This window comes from Cetorhinus maximus, chromosome 10, assembly GCF_964194155.1.
Source record: "Cetorhinus maximus chromosome 10, sCetMax3.hap1.1, whole genome shotgun sequence".
Lineage (NCBI taxonomy): Eukaryota > Metazoa > Chordata > Chondrichthyes > Lamniformes > Cetorhinidae > Cetorhinus > Cetorhinus maximus.
In genome coordinates this window covers 45,170,108-45,190,202 of record NC_135888.1, presented here as the reverse complement: position 1 = coordinate 45,190,202, position 20,095 = coordinate 45,170,108, and the positions used below count along the sequence as shown (strand labels likewise).

The window sequence follows — 20,095 nt, the reverse complement described above, 5'->3', positions numbered from 1 at the left end:
GCATAGAATGGCTCCCCTGACCGAACTGGAAAGAAGCAGAGGGATGTGGGAAAGAGCAAGAAAAGAGAGTGTGTAAGAAAGAGGGAGAGGGACACACACACACGTAGGATGGAAAGACACACACACACACACAGAGGGGGACAGCGAGAGACACACAGAGGGGGGTGGGGTAATAGAGGGACCACAGGTGGGGTAGAGAGAGAGAGAAAGACACACACAGAGGGGGGAGAGGAGAGAGAGAGAGACACACAGACAGACAGACACACAGACAGGGAGAGAGACACACACTGGGGGAGAGACAGGCACACACACAGAAGAGGAGAGAGAGACACACAGGGAGAGAGGGATAGAGACATACAAAGATTGGGGGAGAGAAAGACACACACACAGAGGAGAGGGAGAGGGGGAGAGAGAGACAGCATAAGAGTGAGCAGTGGCAAGAGGGGGCAGGGAGCAAGGGAGTAAGGGTTGAGAGATCCATAGGAGAGTATAAGAGACAGAGAGAGAGAGACAGAGCCAGAATACACGAGAGAGACGGAGCCAGAACCCAGGGGAGTGGGGGGGGGGGGGGGGGGTGAGAGAGAGAGCGAGCCAGAACAGGAGAGAGAGCGAAAGAGACAAAGTGGGGAGAAGAGAGAGACAGAGACAAAGTGGGGGGGGAGATGAATGAAAAAATAAACAAGTAGTTGCATGAAAGTACTGCAAAGGAACAAAAGAATAAGTTCCTAAGAAAGAAACATAAATAGAGAAATAAAGAGGACAAGAGAGCAGCAGTCTCGAATGTGTTTCACAGTCAAACCAGCTAGAAGGCCAGTTGATTCATTCAATATCTGATTTTGTTGGATGTGCTGAGTGTGCACTGTGAGGCTAACTACATGGCGTACACGTCCTCACAGCTTCTTGGATGGGGATAGTTAGTGTGTGCAGGGTGCTGTTGCTTGTTCAGAAGCTGAATGCTCGCTCGCTTTTGCACTCCTTCTCGACCATCAGTCAGGAAAACACTTTGAGCTACTTTCCAGGCAACAGCTGAGTTCCGGCCCCTCTCGCCACCACCCCAATCCCAGGTCTGTACCTGTTGGGACTGTGCTCACCTGGTCTCTGATGCGTGTGTGCTTACTGTCCTTCTTCACCTGGAGCGCCTCAAATGCCACCTTCTGCATCTCTGCCTGAAACCACAGAATTATATAGAAATTTACAGCACAGTAACAATCCATTCGGCTCAGTGGGTCCATGCCAGCATTCCGGTGCACATCAGCCTCTGCCCATCCTACTTCAGCTCACTCTACCAGCATATTCCTTTCCCTCTCATGGTCTTATCTAACCTCCCCATAAATGCACCTATACTATTCGCCTTAACCATTCGCTGCAGTAGCGAGTTCCATATTCCCACCACTCTCTGGCGAAAGAGGTTTCTCCTGGGTAACCAATTCTATCTCACCACAGACCTGGCAAACCTTCAGATCTTAATGCAGTATGTTTTAATAGTAGGAGTGGCCTCTAGTTCAATTTAAATAAACCCTGTAAGCTGCATCAGCAATGACCTTTGACTCCGAGCTGTAATTCGTTACCATGGTCAATCCCTCTGTGGGAGAATAAAATACATATACAGGATAACAAAGGGTTAAGTGGTTAAACTATATAATGGAATATTACAATGAAGTGTCCTTGAAACTAGGCCCATCCGTTTTCTCACTAGCACATAAAATAATAGACTAGTCGCGCTATCAGCTACCTTCCCAGACTCATGGGTACCAGATGGGTTGTGCAAGTGTCAGATGTGGTTGTAAACTAAAAGAACTATTGTGTGCATGCCAAAAGATATGTACTTTTTTTGCTATAACTATGTGTGTACTCTGATGCTTCCTCAGAGTGCCGGCTAGCTCCGTTGTATGCTGCTGGGCTCTCCACAATATCATGATTCAATAAAGACTTCCGTGGCAAACCTCCTGGGTCCGAGTGTTCACTCCGTTTTCCACGACACCCTCCCCCTCTCTCCTACTCCTAGTCCCACCAGCCACCCCTCTGGTGCCTTGCTCAAGGCTGCTTATTTGCCAGTGAGCCGAGTGGGGAGCATTAACTGGGTATGCAACAACAAAAACATGTATTTATATAGCACCTTTAAAGTAATAAAACGTGTCAAAGCGATTCACAGCAGCATCAAACAAAATTCACCAGAATCCAGACTGATGCACTTTCCAACCACAACATCACAGACAGCAGAGGGCCATCGGATAGCGATCAGGAGCTGGAATCACGGCTGATTTCCCTTTTTCTGAATCCCAGAGACAGAGGAAAACTGTAGCACCCCACCAACCCCCAACCCCCAGCCCCCCACCTTCCACCTGTACACACCACCAGCTAGGGCTCAGTGGAAGAAGTCTTCTTCAAGTAAGAAGCTTGTGGGTTCAAGTTCCACTCCAGAAACTTGAGCATTTAATCTAGGTTGACATTCTGGATCAGTGCTGAGGGGGTGCTGCACTGTCAGAGGTGCTGCCTTTTGGATGTAATGTTAAACCTGCCTTCCCAAGTCAACATTAAAGATCGCATGGTATTATTTTGGTCCATTTCTGACTCTTCCCTTCCTCAACTTCATTTGGCTTAATTTCTGGGGATAGGCTGTCAACTAATATTCATAAGTCCACTTGCTCCCACAGCTAGCTTGACTACACTTCCTCACACCCTGCTTCCAGTGAGGTCTCAATTCCATTCACCCAGTTTCTCCATCTCGGTCTGTTCTCTTGCTGTAACCTTCAGTACTAGAATTTCCAACGTGTCTTTTTTTCTCAACTGAGGAATGCCACTCATCATGGTTGACAGGGCCCCTTACTGTGTCCGTTCCATTCCGTGCAACTCTGTTCTCACTCCTTCCCCTCCCTCCCAAAGCAATGACAGGGTTCACCTTGTTCTCATCTTCCACCCCACCAGTCTAAATATTCAACAGATCATCCTCCACCATTTCCAGTGTGATGTCATCACCAAACACATCTTCACTTCCCCTTTCAGCGTTCTGAAGGGACCATTCCCTCCATGACACTGTGGCACACTCCTCAGTCGCTCCCAACATTCCCTCCCCCTCCCAAACCCTTTTTCATAAAAGTGCATGAGATGCAACTTCTGTCTCTCTCCCCTCCACCACCCTTTAACCTCATTCCTTTCGCACCATCCTAGCCTTCAAACAGTGAAGCAGCGATTTACATGTACTTCTTTCAATTTAATATACTGCATTCACTGCTCACAATGTGGTCTCCCATACACTGGAGAGACCAAACTCAGGTCGAGTGACCGCTTTGAGAAACACTTCTCCTCAGGTGTGACCCCGAGTTACCAGTCAGCTGTCATTTTAATTCTCCATTTTGCTCTCACTCTGACCTCTGTCCTTGACCTCCTGCAGTGTTCTAATGAAGCTCAACTCAAGCTCAAGAAATAGCACCTCATCTTTCAATTAGGCACTTTAAAACCTTCAGATTGTAACCTCTGCCTCCATTTTGTTTCCCATTTTCATTGCAGGTTTTGGTTTTGACTTTGACTCATTCTTCTGTTTTTTTTGCTTTCAGATGGCAGCTGTTCAGTGCCATTCACACCTCAAGACATATCTTTTATTTCCTTACTTGTCCAATTATCACTCCCTTTAGCCTTACACCATCAACCCTTTTGGCATTTAATTGCTCCTGACTTCCAGCTGATCAAAGACTCTCCCTTTCATTCTCTCTCCCACCCTCCCCCACTTTGCCTTGAACCTATGACATTTCTAACTTCTCCCAGTTCTGTTGAAAGGTTATCAACATGAACCATTAACTCTGTTTCTCTCTCCACAGATGCTGCCTGACCTGCTGAGCATTTCCAGCAACTTCAGCTTTTATTATCTTTGCAAGATAGGTTTCTCTTTAAAGCCTTGCTTACACCCTCAGCCCCGTTCAACACAAACACAACTGGGAGTGTTGACAGCTCAGCTACACACGCAACACCAACTGACACTCACCTCAGACAGAATCTGCCCAATGGTCTTGTTCTGATCCAGTTGCTGCCAGGCCTGGACCTGCTGAAGTTTACCATCCATTTCAGCCATGCTGGAAAACAGAAGCAGAGCTCAGGGTGCCAAAATTTATTGCTAAAGAGATCAACTGATAAACACTCACAGCCCATTACACTGCACCAATTCATCTAATACCACCTCAGAGTGCTGCTATGTAGCAGCCCAGAGGACCCAGCAATTGGGTTGACTAGTCAGTCAGTGCTGTAAACTCACTGAATGCAACTAAGGAGATGCCTTGAAGGGAGAAAAATATTCTCCCTCATTCCTTTTACCACCACTCTCTGTGTATCTCTCCCCTTTCTGTTAAACCTGCTGGATCACTGTGGAGGTGGGAACTATATCTACACCTTACTCGTCCACTTACCCTATGCTTCATCGCTGGGGTTCGCATGTGGCTCACCCATGAGTGGAAACAATTTCTCCAGATCCCACCATATTGAATCCCTTCCTGGCTTTAACCTGGTCTATGTTGGTATTTATAATCCACAGGAGTCTTCTGCCACTCTGATTCCCTCTTCCCATCCTGCCCCCCATATCCCTCTGTTCCTTTCTCCATCAAGGTGCCCCTTAAACATGCTTCAACCACTTCACCCAACAGTGAGTTCCATATTCACACCACTGCATATGAAAAGAAATTCCATCAAATTCTTTATCTGATCACTTGGTGCCTATCTTATACCCCCTGATCTGGATTCAACCACAAGTGAAAACAGTTTACCAAATTCCAGCCCTTCAAACTGTTCCAGTAGTTTTAAAGACTTAAATATCTCCTCTGAGCTTTCTCTTTCCATCCTACTCAGTTTCTCCCGATGATAGGCCATCGGCTGTCATTTGCTTTTCCTCTGTCACCTTTCCTTCCCTTCTCTACTGAAGGTGTTGATTCCTGAGGTTCTCAGCCCATCACACACCATATCTCCCACCCGCTCCCCGTACAGCCCCAGGCCACCCTCCGTCCATGCCTTCTGTCCCAACACCCCCGCCCCAGGCCAGGCCACTCTGTCCTGCTCCCCCCCCCACACCTGCTCCCCATCCCAACCCCCTCTCGGGGCAGCGCCACCACCACCCTCTTGGGCCAGTACCTCATCTCACAACCCTCTTGGGCCAGCTTCCTGTTCCTGTGCCCCCAGCCCAGCACCCTGTTCCATGACCCTAGCCCAGCACCCCATCCCACACCCACCCTAACCCCCACCAATTGAGCAGGCTGTGTGAACAGCTCGGATGTGGTAAAAAGTAGGGACCCGGTGGATTTTCACCTTATGGAGTTGGGGGTGGAGGGGCTCCATTTCACAGGCTATATCGTGCTGAGATGTAACACAAATATAGGAACAGGAGGAGACCATTCAACCCTTGATCCTGTCCCACCATTCAATTAGATCATTGCTGATCTGTATCAACTCAATTTACCCATCTCTGTTCCATAACTCTTGTGTGACAAAAATCTATCTATTATGGAATTTTCAATTGGTCCCCAACCTCAAGAGCTTTCTGTGGGAGAGTTCCAGCTTTTCACTTTGTGTAAAAGAAGTGTTCCTGACATCAACTCTGAATGTCCAAGCTCTAATTTTAAGGCTCTGCCCCTTTGTTCTGGACTTCCCCAGCAGAATAGTTTACCTACCAGTGGCCAAACTAGGGCCTCCCTGCTCCATATGGCCATTCAATTAACCTACAACTGCTAACATAGATTGTAATAATGATTTACCCTTTGAAGGTGGGTCTGATCCTTCTGGGAGTCACTAAGTTGGCCCCTTTAACACGTTCACCGGACAATCACTGTCGCAAACCGCTTCAGAGATCGGCTTAATATTTAGGAGCAAAACATGAACCCAAAAACAAAATGGCCCCATTGAGTTAATAGCAATAAAAAACAGAAGTGCTGTAAAAATTCAGCAGGTCTGGCAGCATCTGTCGAGAGAGAAATGTTAATGTTTGAGTCCAATATGACTCGTCTTTGGAACGGAGAACTGAGTTTTTCTAGCACTTTCTGTTTTTATTTCGGATCTCCAGCATCTGCAGTATTTTGCTTTTATTCTAGAGTTAGTGATGCTGCCCCCGCACCCCTCCCCACCCTCCACAACCCTCTCGCAGGAAGTTACTGATAATTCTGAACCTGGAGCTGGCCTCGTCCACCAACTGGCGTCGCCTTGTCTCATAGACCATCTGCAGGATCTTGTTCATTGAGCTTTCGGACAGCATCTCCTGCATTGCAGCTGCAAGACATAAGCAGAGAAAAGGAGCGTGAGAACTTTATATACAGCCCTTAACATAGTAAAACATTCCAAGACACTGCACAGGAGTCGAACTGAGCAAAATGTCGCCAAACCCCAAAGATATACACTGCTGCTGCTTGTAGCTACACCTGCCAGTAGATGTTTTTTTATTCATTCATGGGATGTGGGTGTCACCGGCTAGGCCAGTATTTAATGCCTGTCTCCAATTACCCTCGAGAAGGTGGTGGTGAGCTGTCTTCTTGAACCGCTGCAGTCCATGTAAAGTAGGTACACCCTCAGTGCTGTTAGGGAGGGAGTTCCAGGATTTTGACACAGCGATGATCACGGAATGACGATATATTTCAGGATGGTGAGTAGCTTGGAGGGAACTTCCAGGTGGCAATGTTCCCATGTATCTGCTGCCCTTGTCCTATCTAGAATCTAGTGGTCATGAATTTGGAAGGTGCTGTCTAAGGAGGCTTGGTGAGTTCCTGCTGTGCATCTGGTAGATGGCACAAGTCAGGAGTGTGATGGAATACTCCCCATTTGCCCGGATGAGTGCAGCTCCCACAACACTCAAGGAGCTTGACACCATCCAGGACAAAGCAGCCTGCTTGATTAGCATCCCATCCACAAACATTCACTCCCTCCCTCCACCACCGACGAACCCACGACCACTACCATTTAGAAGGACAAGGGCTACAGATAGATGGGAACACCACCACCTGGAAGTTCCTCTCCAAGTCACTCACCATCCTGACTTGGAAATATATCACTGTTCCTTCACTGTCACTGGGTCAAAATCATGGAATTCCCCTCTTAACAGCACTGTGGGTGTACCTACACCACATGGACTGTAGCAGTTCAGGAAGGCAGCTCACCACCACCTTTTCAAAGGAAACAAGGGATGGGCAATAAATGCCGGCCCAGCCAGCGAAGCCCATGTTCCATGAATGAATAAAAAAAAACCATCCCAGTGTGACATCATTCACTTCAATCTTCACTCTATTTTCTTCTAAGGTATTCTTTCTAACTACCATTGTTTTTGCCTTTTAGGTGTTCATACTCAATCCATATTCTAAACTTCTAGATTTTAACTTGATCTACGATATTTTGTAGAGCTTCTTCTGATTCTGCAAGTAGTACTGTGTCATCTGCCTACCGCAAGTTTATGTTCTTGCCTCCAATTTTTACCCCTGGAAGTACATCTAGTTCTCTGAATATTTGTTGTGTGTACAGACTGAGTAATTTTGGTGACAGAATACCGCTTTACAGCCAATATATTCAAAAAGTACTTTTTGAATTGTAGTCACTACGGTAATGTAGGAAATATAGCTGCCAAATTGCAAACAAGTTTCCACAAAGGTGCAATGTAATAATGACCAGATAATTGATTTTGTAGTGATTTTGGTTGAGGGATAAATATTGCCCAGGGCACCAAGGGAGGTGGGGGTGCACGGGCAAGAGCTACTGTCCTCTTCTTGGGATCTTTTACATCCTCTCCGAGGCCTTGGTTTAACATCTCATGAGAGATCGTATCCCTGACAATATGGCACTCCCTCAGTACAACACTGGAGTGTCAACCTGGATGACGTACTCAACTCTCTGGCGTGGAATTCAAATCCACCAACTGTCGACTCAGATGTGTGGAAAGCCCCTCCTTGCACCAAGACACAAGGCCAGCTGCCATTTTGTGCTCTGTCCTGGATCATGACAGTAGGGAGAGCTGGAGCCAGATGTGCTCGCAACAGATCCATGCCAATCAATGGGATTTAAAAAAACACAAACATAATGTGGTAATCCTAAATAAGTGAGAGAAAATGTCAGGGTCAGAGGTTAAGTGCTTTTTACTAACCTGCCACCTCTTTCTTTCGCAGCCTCTCGTTCTCCTCCTGTGAAATTGCCATCAGCTGATCCATCCTCAGTCTGTTAGGAGATTACAGAAGGAAAGGTTTAACAACACCCCAATGACTGACAGTCCCAAAAGCTGTTAAAATTCCATTAGCAATATTCTCTAGCCCCCTATCAAGATCTCCTGTCCCACCCCCTTCTACTAGCTTATATTTCATTTCATTTCTATATGTCTTAGTTCTGTTGAAGGGTCATATGGACTCGAAATGTCAACTGTATCCCTCTCCGCAGATGCTGTCAGACCTGCTGAGTTTTTCCAGGTATTTTTGTTTTTGTTCTCTATTTTAATGCCTATCGATATCTTCAAAACAAACACTTTCTGATGGTGCACACAACAGTGTCAGATTTGACCCTGGGGAGCAGAGACACTGTCACAGGCTGGGACAGACAGCTCCATGTGGCCAATGCAGAGTCTAACACCACTGAGCCGGGTTAACACCGCTCAGCGACACAGGGTCCTGACTACAAATAGTACAGCACAGGGTGCTTGGGTGAGGGGTTATTAAATGACAGTGTGAGGGAGCTGGATTAACATCAGTACAGATAGAATCAGTAACACAGGGTGCTTGGTGTGTGTGTGTGTGTGTGTGTGTGTGTGTGGGGGGGGGGGGGGGGGGGGGTGGCAGGCGCGGCACAGGGGGCAGTTGTTGAGTGACATTCTCTGTACTGTAGCCTCTCTTCAGACTGGACCTTCAAAACCAGTAGACTGAGGAGTCTAGAAGGATTTGACCTCCAGTTCGGTAGCTGAAAGGGCCGCAATTAATCACATCGACACTCCAAACCTTTAACACTTTGTTTTTAAACATGTAACATGCTGAAAAAATAAATTCAGGGCTGTAAGTGATGATGGTACAAGAGCCATTCAGCCCATCATCTGTGTCAGCTCTTTGCTTGGGCAATCCAAAGCTAATCTCACTGCCCTGCTCTCTTCCCTCAAATCCCTTTGCTTCAAATATTTATCCACTTTTCCCTTATAAGATACAACAGCCTGTGTCCCATCATTCCATCCTCCGACCAGCCTTGGCATAAAGAAATTCCTCCTCATCTCTATCTTTACTCTTTGAGGATTTTAAACTCATGTCCCTTGTCACTGACTCCTTAAAGGATGCAGCTCTTACCCACTCGCCCATCAAAGCCCTTTGGAATTTTAAAACATTTAAAATTTTCTTTTAAACTTCTGTACTCCAGAGGGAACAGTTTCCTATCTAGAGCTCCCCCATCCCTGGCATCATCCTGGGGAATCTACACTCTATGTTCTCTATGGCTTTAATGTTCTATTTTAGATAATGTAACACTCAGAACAGTACACAATGATCTGACCGTGCCCCAGCTATTGCCAGGTACTAGCTCAGCACCACTTCTTTACTCTTGAACTCTCTGCCAGCGTTTATGACGCCCAAAATGCTATTGTTTATTTTTACGGTTTCGCCTGCACTTTCAAAGAATAATGTGTTTGAACCCCTGGTTTTTAGATTACACAGTCCAAGCTCAGTTCAATTCTCACCTTTCTTTTTCCAGTGATTCTAGCAGCATTGAGTTCTGCTTTCTTCTGAAAGAGAAGCAATTTTGTAAAAAAAAACTTCAATTACATCAAAGGCATGACACCTCCTACCCCCTCAGATCTCCCGTAAAGTTTATTATTTTTAAAAACTCTCTCCTTGATGGTTGGGGGGGGGGGAGGTAATGTTCTGATTTTAAATCATTTCCACCTTTCATCAGCTCGGCTCAACAGCTCTGGCAGGACTGAGCAAGGGTCAGGGGTCAAGCCCATGCCAATCAGCGTGGGTCTGCAGTGACTGGACCTTTGCTATCCTCTTCACTGCTCTTTTCAGGACATCAAGTTATTAGGCAACCAGTTGAGCCCACTAGGAAGAGGCTTGGTTTGAGAGGGACTGTTGGACTCTGTCAGCCAGGGCTTTACAGTAGTAAACTCGTCTCTAATTCAGAATCTTGTGGGTTCAAGTCCCACTCCAGAGAAGCCACTGGCTTTGGTCTCCCCACAAACACAGTTCCATCTCCATCCCTGGCAACTGTCTTAAGTTGAGTAAGACCATTCACAAACTTAGTGTTGTGTTTCATCTAGAAGCGAGTTTCCGACCTCATATCCATGGCATCATCACGATTGCCTACATGCACCTTCCATCTGTCAATATCTCAATTTTAAAAACATCACCCTCGTTTTCAAATCCCTCTATGGTCTCACCACTCCCTCTCTCCGTAACCTCCTCCGGCCCTCCGAGATTTCTGCACTCCTCCAATTCGCGATACAATCCAGGAAAAAACAGCTTGCTTGATTGGCACCCCATCCACCGCCTTAACCATTCACTCCCTTCATCACCGACACAGTGGCAGCGGTGTGTACCATCTACAAGACGCACTGCAGCAACTCACCAAGGCTCCTTCAACAGTATCTTCCAAACCTGCGATCTCTACAAACTAGAAGGACAAGGGCAGCAGACGCGTAGGAACACCACCACCCGGAAGTTCCCCTCCAAGCCACACCCCAACCTGACTTGGAACTATATTGCTGTTCCTTCACTGTTGCTGGGTCAAAATCCTGGAACTCCCTCCCTAAAGGCACTGTGGGTGTTCCTACAACACACAGACTGCAGCGGTTTCAAGAAGGCAGCTCACCACCACCTTCTCGAGGGCAATTAGGGATGGGCAATAAATGCTGCCCCAGCCAGTGACGCCCACATCCCATGAACGAATAAAAAAAGCTTTTGGCCTCATGTGCATCCCTGGTTTTAATCATTCGATAATTGGTGGCTGTGCTTTCAGTTGCTGGACCCTAAGCTCTGGAATTCCCTTCCTAACCAATCCAGCACTCCTCCTTTATGATGCTCCTTAAACCTAACTCTTTGATCAAGCTTTTAGTTAGCTGATTTGTTCTTCTATTGCATAGTGCCAAAAGTGTTTATAGTGATATCGCTTTTGTTAAGCACCCTGGAATGTTTTACCACCTTAACTGTGTCATATCAATGCAAGTTGTTCTGGTTGTCTTTGACACGTCAGCGCAGTTCTCTCTGATGGAGTGCTGCACTGTCAGAGATGCCATCATTTGGATGAGATGTTAAACCAAGGTCCTTTCTGCTATCTCAGATGGATGTAAAAGATCCCATGGTAATATTCCAAGAAGAGCTGACGGAGTTCTCCCTGGTGTCCTGGCCAATATCACTAAGCCGATTGGCCTGGATCTTCTGAGCAGCGGCAATGCCTCTGTGCTTGTAAATCCTCCCAGTTTGACGTTGCTGTGTATTTCCACCGTGGCCTTCCAAGCCCGGCTTTCGAAAAGCCAACCATTGGGGAATTCTGTTGAAGTGGAGTAGAGTTGAGGGGAAAACAAGACATGTCCTCAATTTACAGCTCCAGCTGCCGTATGGTAAGTTTAAAGGTCAGATTAAATGTTAGTGAATGAATGAGTGAGTGAATGGGTAAGTGCACGAATGGATGAGTGAGTGAGTGGGGAGGCGGGTGAGGTGATGAGTGAGTATGGGGGTAGGTGGATAGAGGAGTTGAGGGTGGCTGGATGAGGTTGGCAAGTGGGTAAAGGGAGCAGTCGGGTCAGGTCGAGCCAGGGGGTGCAGTTGGCCTGGCTCAGGGGGCGTAGTCGGCTCAGGGAGCAGAGGTTTAGTCAGGTCAGGTCGGTGGGTGCAGTTGGGTTGGGTTGGGGGGGGGAGGGGGTGGAGAAGGGAATGTAGTTGGATCGGGTCGGAGCAGCAGTCAGGCCAGCTTGGGGGAGTGTGGTCAGGTTGTGGGGGGGTGTAGTCGGGTCAGGGGTGTAGTCAGGTCGGGAGGGGTATAGCCGGGTTTGATCTGGTCGGGGTGGGGGGTGTAGTCTGGTCGGGGGGGGGAGGCGGGGTGTAGTCTGGTTGGGTGGGGGGGGGATGTAGTTGGGTCAGGTGGGGGTGCTGTAGACTGGTTGGTCTGGATGGGGGGTGGGTGTAATCAGCTCAGGTCAGGGGGTTGTCTGGGTGCCCAGGAGTTAGACTAGGTCTTTTATGTCTAACATTTCCTGGGTAACTATCCAGGTAAGCACAGCAAAACTGTCCAAAGTCTCTGACTCTAACTCAGAGTGGGAGACTTCACAGAGGGTCCCGGGGAGCAGGGAATTGCCCATCAAACGTTGAAGCTTCCTGGGCAATTCCCACATAGGTCTGCGCAACAGGACAACAGCATCTTTGGTCGTGTGTTAAGTCTCCATCGATCTAGAGACCAGGAGATTTGGCTTATTATCTGGTCATTTATCACATTGCTGCTCGTGGGAGCTTGCTATGCACAAATTGGCTGTCGCATTTTCTACAATGCAACAGTGACAATGCTTCAAAGGTATTTTACTGGCTGTGATGTGCCTGGGTTGTCCTGAGTTTGTGAAGGCACTATATATATATATATATATATATATATATATATATACACGCTGTTCTGTTACCTTTGCATAAAGGGTGTCATAGATTGAAACCCCACCAAAGAATGCATTCCTCAACAGAACTTCATAAGAAGCTCCTACAATCAGCCCCAGAGCTTTGGTAACTTTCTGGTGGATCTATGCTGCACTCCTTCCAAGGAAAGGTGCGGTGACTCAAACTCCAGATGTGGTCCAGCAAGGGCTTTGTATAATTGTAGCAAAACTTCGCTTTAGATTCTAGTCTTCTCGTTATAAAGGCCAACATCCCAATAGCCTTATTTTTTAACCTGACTACTACAGTTTAGTGGTGTATATAAACCCATATCAGAAAAACTATAAGATAAAAACAAAAAACTGCAGATGCTGGAAATCCAAAACAAAAACAGAAACAGAAATACCTGGAAAAACTCAGCAGGTCTGGCAGCATCAGCGGAGAAGAGTACAGTTGACGTTTCGAGTCCTCATGACCCTTCAACAGAACAGTTCTGTTGAAGGGTCATGAGGACTCAAAACGTCAACTGTACTCTTCTCCGCCGATCAGAAAAACTATATTTTGAAGAGTGAAATTAGTTCAAGATAATCAAACGAGCAGATTCAAATGTCACTGCACTAAAACAATAACGTTTGACAGGCTCCTCTCTAGTCCTCATGTTAGGCAGCAAAAAAAATTTCAGGAATGAACAGCCAGGATTATCAACAGGACAAGAGAGCTACTTATCAACAGGAATTTAACACCTAGCCTTTAAGCGGTTCTGGCCAGAGCTGAGGTTTATCAGTACTGGATTCAAATAGACTCTGCACACTTCTAGATACCTGACCCCTTATGGACTGTCTCTCACAATCTGAATGTTGGGCTACACACAGTTGATAACCCACAGGCCATAGGCTGGAGCAAGCCCCGCTCTAATGAGCAGCAGTGGCCACCCAGTCTGGATTTGTGTCTATTCAATATAGGAAGGTTTGAATGAGGAGCGAGGAACCCTATTATTAGTGGCCCCACAATCCTCATAATTAACCAGGGAGTGCTAGATTAACCTGTTCCTTTCCACTCTGTTTTCTGTGTCTCCTGGAATCTCTGGCTCTGAGACAAGCTCCACCTTGGTCATCTCGTGCTACATTACTATTAACCCCAAAGAAACAAGCTGTGTAATGAGAGCAAAGAGGGTCAGAGTCCACTTACAGCCAAAATAAGCTCGGGAGAGGGTGGATGGAAGACTCTTCAGGCACCGACTGATTCACTAAGTCAGTGCTTCCTGCAAAGGTGCAGCTGATGACCCTGTGGTTCAGTGGTTTCAATCTGACCTTCGAGTCGGGAGATTGTGGGTTCAAGTCCCACTCCAGAAACCTGAGCCCACACCAACATAATATAAGTTCCCAAGGTGCTTCACAAAATTTGACAGAGTCAGAAGATATTAGGGCAAATTACAAAAATGTTTGTCGAAGATGTAGGTTTTAAGGAGCATTTTAAAGGAGTAAAGCAAACTGGAAGGGTGGAGAAGTTTGGGGAGGGAATTCCAGAGCTTAGGGCCCAGGCAGCTGAAGGCACCAATGGTGGGCTAATTAAAGCTGAGGATACTCACAATCCAAGTGGGCACTTCAAAGCAGCACTGAAGGAGTGCTACACTGCCAGAAATGCCATCTTTCAGATGAGATGTTAAACTGAGGCCCCTTCTGCTCTCTCAGGCGGATATAAAAGATCCCTAGGCACTCTTTCAAAGGAAGGTAGCAGGAGAGTTCTCTCAAAACATCGAAGACAATGAAGTGGTGGGGAAAGATTAAAATGAATTTTATATTTTTCAAAACCTCATGACAACTCGACAGGTCCATTGGCACGTGAAAACAGAGGGAGAACTCAATTTAGGGTTGGCACTCACATTGGGAAGAACCATACTTGAATATCATTTCCCGCTTCCAGAAGCTGATGGGCAACTTGCTATTTTCTGTTTTTTCTCACATTTTTAATTTTGACCTTTTAGGAAAGGAAGCGTTCACCCAGTAACTAACCACCACCAAATAACCTCACTCACTAACACTTCTAGAATTAGGTTTTCTTTTTAGGGTGAAGATGTGCTGTCTCAGCCTGACTCACATCTGATATTGGCAGGCACAGCAGTGGGCCCTGGGTCATTCTGTCACCGATCTGACTGTATCCTCACACAATCAAGTACAGCAGCCATAGGTCAGCAGGTACATCATTTATCCTGAATCACAGAGGATGTGCAGGTCAATTTGGCAGACTGCAATTTCACCCGCTTTCCCCTCACCTCTCACTGTCCTCCAGCAGATTGTGGATAAGGTTCGTGGCTCCGCGCTCTCCTCGTTTCAGCTCCTCCTGTAGCCTCCAACGCTCTACCTCCAAATAGCGCTGCTGGTCACGGAGACCCTGATCCAGCTTCCCCTGCTCCTGTGGAACACGAGATGAGGGTCAGGCACGGAACAACATGACACAAAGAAAAATGTAGGACAGGAAGAGCGAGTCAGTACTTGTATTTCTGAAAGTGAATGTGACGATGTGTGGTGAGCAGAAACCAGCAGCCAAGAAGGGACGCCAAGAAAATCAGGAACAAGATCACAGCAAATAGCAGAGAGAGGCGGAGGGAGTGGAGTTATTCCAACTAAGGGGGACTGAAGCAGGTTCATTCTGACACCAGCATCTCCTGCATGTGATGAACATTGTGAACTCCTTTAGTTGATAACATCTTTGAGTGCATTATGGGTTAAGCTTCATGCCTGATCCATTGCAACAAACACTTGACCATCAGCTGTCGGGTGGTCCAGATGGCCATGCCTGATGCTGCCCAGGGGAACTGGTCAAGTGCTCCACGTTAGAAAGGACAAAGGCTGTGACAATGTTAATCATTGTTGATTTTCCACAGTTGGATCCTACAGCTCCACCTAACAAGCAGGGAGTTCTCCCACCGTCCCGACCAACAATCTTCCCTCAACTAACTTCCAAACACATCACTCATTTATTTGTAAATTTTCAGCATTGCTGGTCTTGAATTAAATCAAATTTTCTGACATAACAAGTTACTTCAATGCAGGATGTAATTGTGCAGGAGGGTCAGTAACCAGAGGACACAGATTTAAGATCACTGGCTAAGGGACCAGAGGGGAGATGAGGAGACAGATTTTTACAGTGAGTTACGATGATCTTGAATGCACCGTGTTTAAGGGTGGTGGAAGCAGATTCAATAGCAATTTTCAAAAGGAAACTGGGTAGGGCAAAGAGAAAGAACAAGACTGGGATTAACTGGGTAGTTTTTTTCAAAGAGCTGATACAAGCACAATGGGCCAAAGGGCTCCTTCTGTCCTGTGAATTTCTGTAACATCCCTTGTCCCTGAAAAATATTAAAACATTTTTCAATTTGTAAAAGCCAAATTAAAGACTCCGTTACCTAGGCAACACAGGGGACAATGTGAGATGTCAGCAACAACTCTCTAATATGTCGACACGGTTGCGGCCTGCCAACTACCGATGATATGGAGGGGAGGCAGGGAGTCTCAAAGAGATGCACAAAATCATTCAGAAACAGGTGAGATTCGTAGGTCCCTATACACCAAAAGCCCAAACGCAGAAAGCAGCAACTCAAGTCAAGTAAGCTGAGCTGACCCAGGATACAACTAATCTGTCCCCAGAAAAGAAATGTAACAGGGGACACTGGCCAGCACCATCCTCAACAGCCTGCAGCAAGTTACAAATTGCCGAGAGTTATATTTTGTTTAACACAAAGAATGACCATGCCCACCAATTCTTCCCCTGCCCGTTCATCCCCTGGTTACCTGCTTCACCGACATCAGGACTTGCTCCTTTTGACTGTTGCTCTGCATGATGAGCTGTGTCCTCTCCCGCTGCTCCTCGTTTAGCCGCCGCTCAAAATCCAGCTTCTCCTGTTGCTTCTGTTCCTGAGAACAGGAGATACAGTGGGGTGAGGTACAGCATCACAATCTTGGGTGGAGCTCCCTGGGCACGTGGCATCGCAGCAGCAAAAACACTGCGCCACAATGATAGGCACAGCACATCTGGCTGGGTCAGGTACGGTGTGGCAACAACTCATACCCACCTGGTTTCTCTCGATGGGCTGAGCTGTACAAACCAGGAAGGGTCCAAGTTCATTCTGGATTCATCTGTAGCACTGGGTTAGGTTGGTAGAAATGGCTAGAATAGGGCGCCTGCTAACGGGGAAAAGGAGGAGGGTGAGGGAAGATGGAGGAATGGAAAAATCAGCCTCTTTGTCCCATTGCTGTCCAATAACCCCCACTAGAAAGCACACGTGTGTAAGCGTCAAGTGACCTGTGATTCACACTACCGCCCCCTCATAATTAGCTCAACCTCAACTGTTGAGATTCAAACAAGGAGGGTCACTTGGAAAAGGTATTGAAGCATGATTGGTATTTGTGGAACAGCTCAGGAGAGGGACATCATCAGAGGAAAAGCTCCTGCTTGGAGAAAGACTGGAGAGTCATTTTCTCCTTTGGCAAATCCAACAGCACAGAAAGCAAATATGAGTCCTTAAGGGGAGAATTGTTCAAAAAACACAGCTTGTGTCAGAACCTTCTATAAATAATCCCCGCAGGGATAAAACAGTCACTTACAGATCATCCTGTTGGGCAATTCTTCTAACCCAGGGCATCACTGACTACTCGTGACTGATTGGGCTTCACAGTGACTGCATTTTTGATTGAGTAGGACCAGATTCTGATTGGATGGGACCGAACTGTTTAACAGTCACTTTACAACTGTACATCCTATAAACTGGACCCAATTCTGTTTCAGTATTGCATTTCTACTAAAGTGAAAGACAGTAACCTGAGAAGTCTAATTGAAAAAGCATTTATTAAAAAAAAGTAAAACAGTGAATAAAGCAGTCAGTGAGTTAGAGCAAGAAGCAAGCTGGTCATTAGAAGAATGGTGAGGGAAGTATCTCTAGTTTTCTTATTCAAGTTATTTGTTAAACCTTGGAGTAACAGCAGGAAATTAGAACCAAACAAGGGTTGATTGTGTGTCCCTGGCTGAGGTAGCCTTTCACCAAAATATCTTAATTTATCTTTTGCCTGTGGATAAACTGCCAAGAACATAATGGAGAACACGACTGCTCAATGCCAGATTAAATACATATTGCAAGAATGGTTTCATGAGCTAAGAAGCAATCAGTGAGTCAGAGCAAGAGCCAGACTGTCCATTAGAGGGAACTGTGAGGAACGCCTTTGGCAGGAGCCAGGGAGGGAGAGAGAGAGGCACCAGAGGAGCAGGGAATCAATGTCACATTTTGATAACAGTGATACATCTTGACACAAATTGCTTCCCCATATTGAATGTCTGGCACAAAACCAAATGGCTTTGTCAAATAAAGACCAGTTTAACAATCTAATGAGCAACAATATAGGCAATGTTATACTGGGTATTAGAATACGCAACACCCGGTTGGAAGATTTTGGTACATTAGAACTCTGCCCAATGAGGTGAGAATGGGAAAGGATTTTGTCCATTGGAATTCTGTACTATAGGTGGGATTGGGAATGGATTTAGACAATGGGAATTCTGTACAGCACATGTGAATGGGAAAAGATTTGATCCAATGGAGTTCTATGTAGTTGGGTGAGACTGGGAAAGGGCTTTGCCCCAGTGGAATACTGCACCATTGGTGAGACTGGGAAAGGGTTTGAACAATTGGAATTCAATGCAATAAGACTGGGTTGGTGGATTGAGTCAGAGTTACTTATGGCACAGAAGGAAGCCATTTAGTCTGTCGAGTCTATGATGGTTCTCCGTAGACCAATCCAATCAGTCCCATTTCCCTGCTCTATCCATGTAACCCTGCAATTTTATTTCTTTCAAATGTCCAGCCAATTTCCTTTTGAAAATAGTTACAGGTATTGGTTTCAATACTGGAATCAAAGATGGGCAATTAGCTGGAATCCATTAAGATTTATTGCAAAATAATAATTGAACCAACTACATAAAATAGCAGTTGTGTGCACTTTCTTACCTTCCTCTTTTCGTAGTCCATGAATTTGCTCTGTAATGAAAGAAAATTCCTGTAAATACAGCACCTGCAAACAGTCATTTCAAGCTTTTGTACAGGCATCATCCACCTTACTTCCACTCAGCTGACTGCGTGAATGTCTTGGTCGACTGCACAGTATTATAGAGAGCAGATTCACTTTTTCTTGTGGCGGGTGCGGATGGCAGAAGGGAAAAGGGTGCCAAAGCTTCCACAATGACACAATACCAGCCAATCACAGAGCAACATGAAGAGTGGCTATGGGCTGGTTCGCACTCCAGCTTCCAATGAGCAGGACAAAGCGTGAGATCAGGATGCTGAGGTCCATCTACTGTCTTTTCTCAATGAAGCACAAATGCTAATTAACACCTTGCTCAGGGATGCACGTTGCAGGTACAGAATAATATGATAGCGGGAGTAACTTCTGATAGGTGGAATTACATAGAAATCACAATACAGAAACATTCCAACCTCTACTCAGCAGAGGCTGAATCCCAAATTTCTGACACCTCCTCCTACCTGTCTCTGGACAATGACCCCAACACTGAAAATCAAGCCAAGATATCAGAGACTTGTTGACCTCATTGCCTCTGGAGATCTTCATTCATAGTCCCCAACTCTGAACATCTCACTTCTACCTCTTTCCTAAGATCCACAAACATAACTGTCCTGATAGATTCATCGTTTCAGTCTGTTCCAGTTCCACTGAACTGATCCCTTTCTAACTTGACTCAACTTTTTCTCCCTTTGTCCACTTTGTTCCCACCTACATTTGTGACTCTTCCGATGCCCTTGGTCACTTTAACAGTTTTTAATTTATTGGCCCCAGCCGTCTCCTTTTCATCATGGACGTCCAATCTCTCTACACCTCCAACCCCCACAAGGATGTTCTGAAGGCACTCTGCTTCTTTCTTGAACGGAGGCCCCATCCACCACCACCCTCCTCCGCCTGGCTGAACATGTTCTCACACTAAGCAACTTCTCCTTCAACTCCACTCACTTCTTCCAAATAAAAGGTGTTGCTATGGGAACCCACATGACTCTTAGTTATGTTGCCTTTTTGAGGGATATGTGGAACATAATTTATTCCAGTCCAACTCAGGCCTCCTGCCTCAACCTTTTCTGGCACATTGATGACTATCAGTGCCACTTCCTGTTCTTGTCCTGAACTGAAAAATTTCATCAACTTTGCTTCCAATTTCCACCCATATCTCGCCTTCTGATGGTCCTTTCACCCACCTTCCCATGGTTCTTTCGCCCACCTTCCTGGGGTCCATACTCTTGCCTTCTCATGGTCCTTTCCTTCTTCTACTTCTCTGTCTCCATTACTAGGGATAGGCTATCGACCAATATTCACTAAGCCCACAGCCACCTTGACTACACGTCCTCACACCCTGCTTCTTGTAAGGGCTCTATTCCATTCTCCCAGTTTCTCCATCATGTCTGTTCTGATGATGTAACCTTCCATACTAGTGCTTCCAATGTTGCTTCCTTTTTCCTCAATGAAGGAATCCCCCTCACCGTGATGACT

General features: G+C 46.2%; 1 protein-coding gene across 3 annotated transcripts in view; it reads right to left on the bottom strand.

The window, feature by feature from the left end:
* lrsam1 (leucine rich repeat and sterile alpha motif containing 1) overlaps positions 1–20,095 on the bottom strand; it is a 64,780-nt gene that overhangs the window by 17,607 nt on the left and 27,078 nt on the right. For 2 of the 3 annotated variants that reach the window (XM_078550404.1, XM_078550406.1), the window contains 8 exons: positions 18,550–18,579; positions 16,343–16,465; positions 14,824–14,963; positions 9,656–9,700; positions 8,096–8,166; positions 6,141–6,240; positions 3,980–4,067; positions 1,092–1,166 (listed from right to left, as the gene is read on the bottom strand). In XM_078550404.1, coding sequence (XP_078406530.1) covers positions 1,092–1,166; positions 3,980–4,067; positions 6,141–6,240; positions 8,096–8,166; positions 9,656–9,700; positions 14,824–14,963; positions 16,343–16,465; positions 18,550–18,579 — 672 coding nt within the window. The remainder of the gene's footprint in view (positions 1–1,091; positions 1,167–3,979; positions 4,068–6,140; positions 6,241–8,095; positions 8,167–9,655; positions 9,701–14,823; positions 14,964–16,342; positions 16,466–18,549; positions 18,580–20,095) is intronic. The other variant, XM_078550405.1, reaches the window with a different exon arrangement.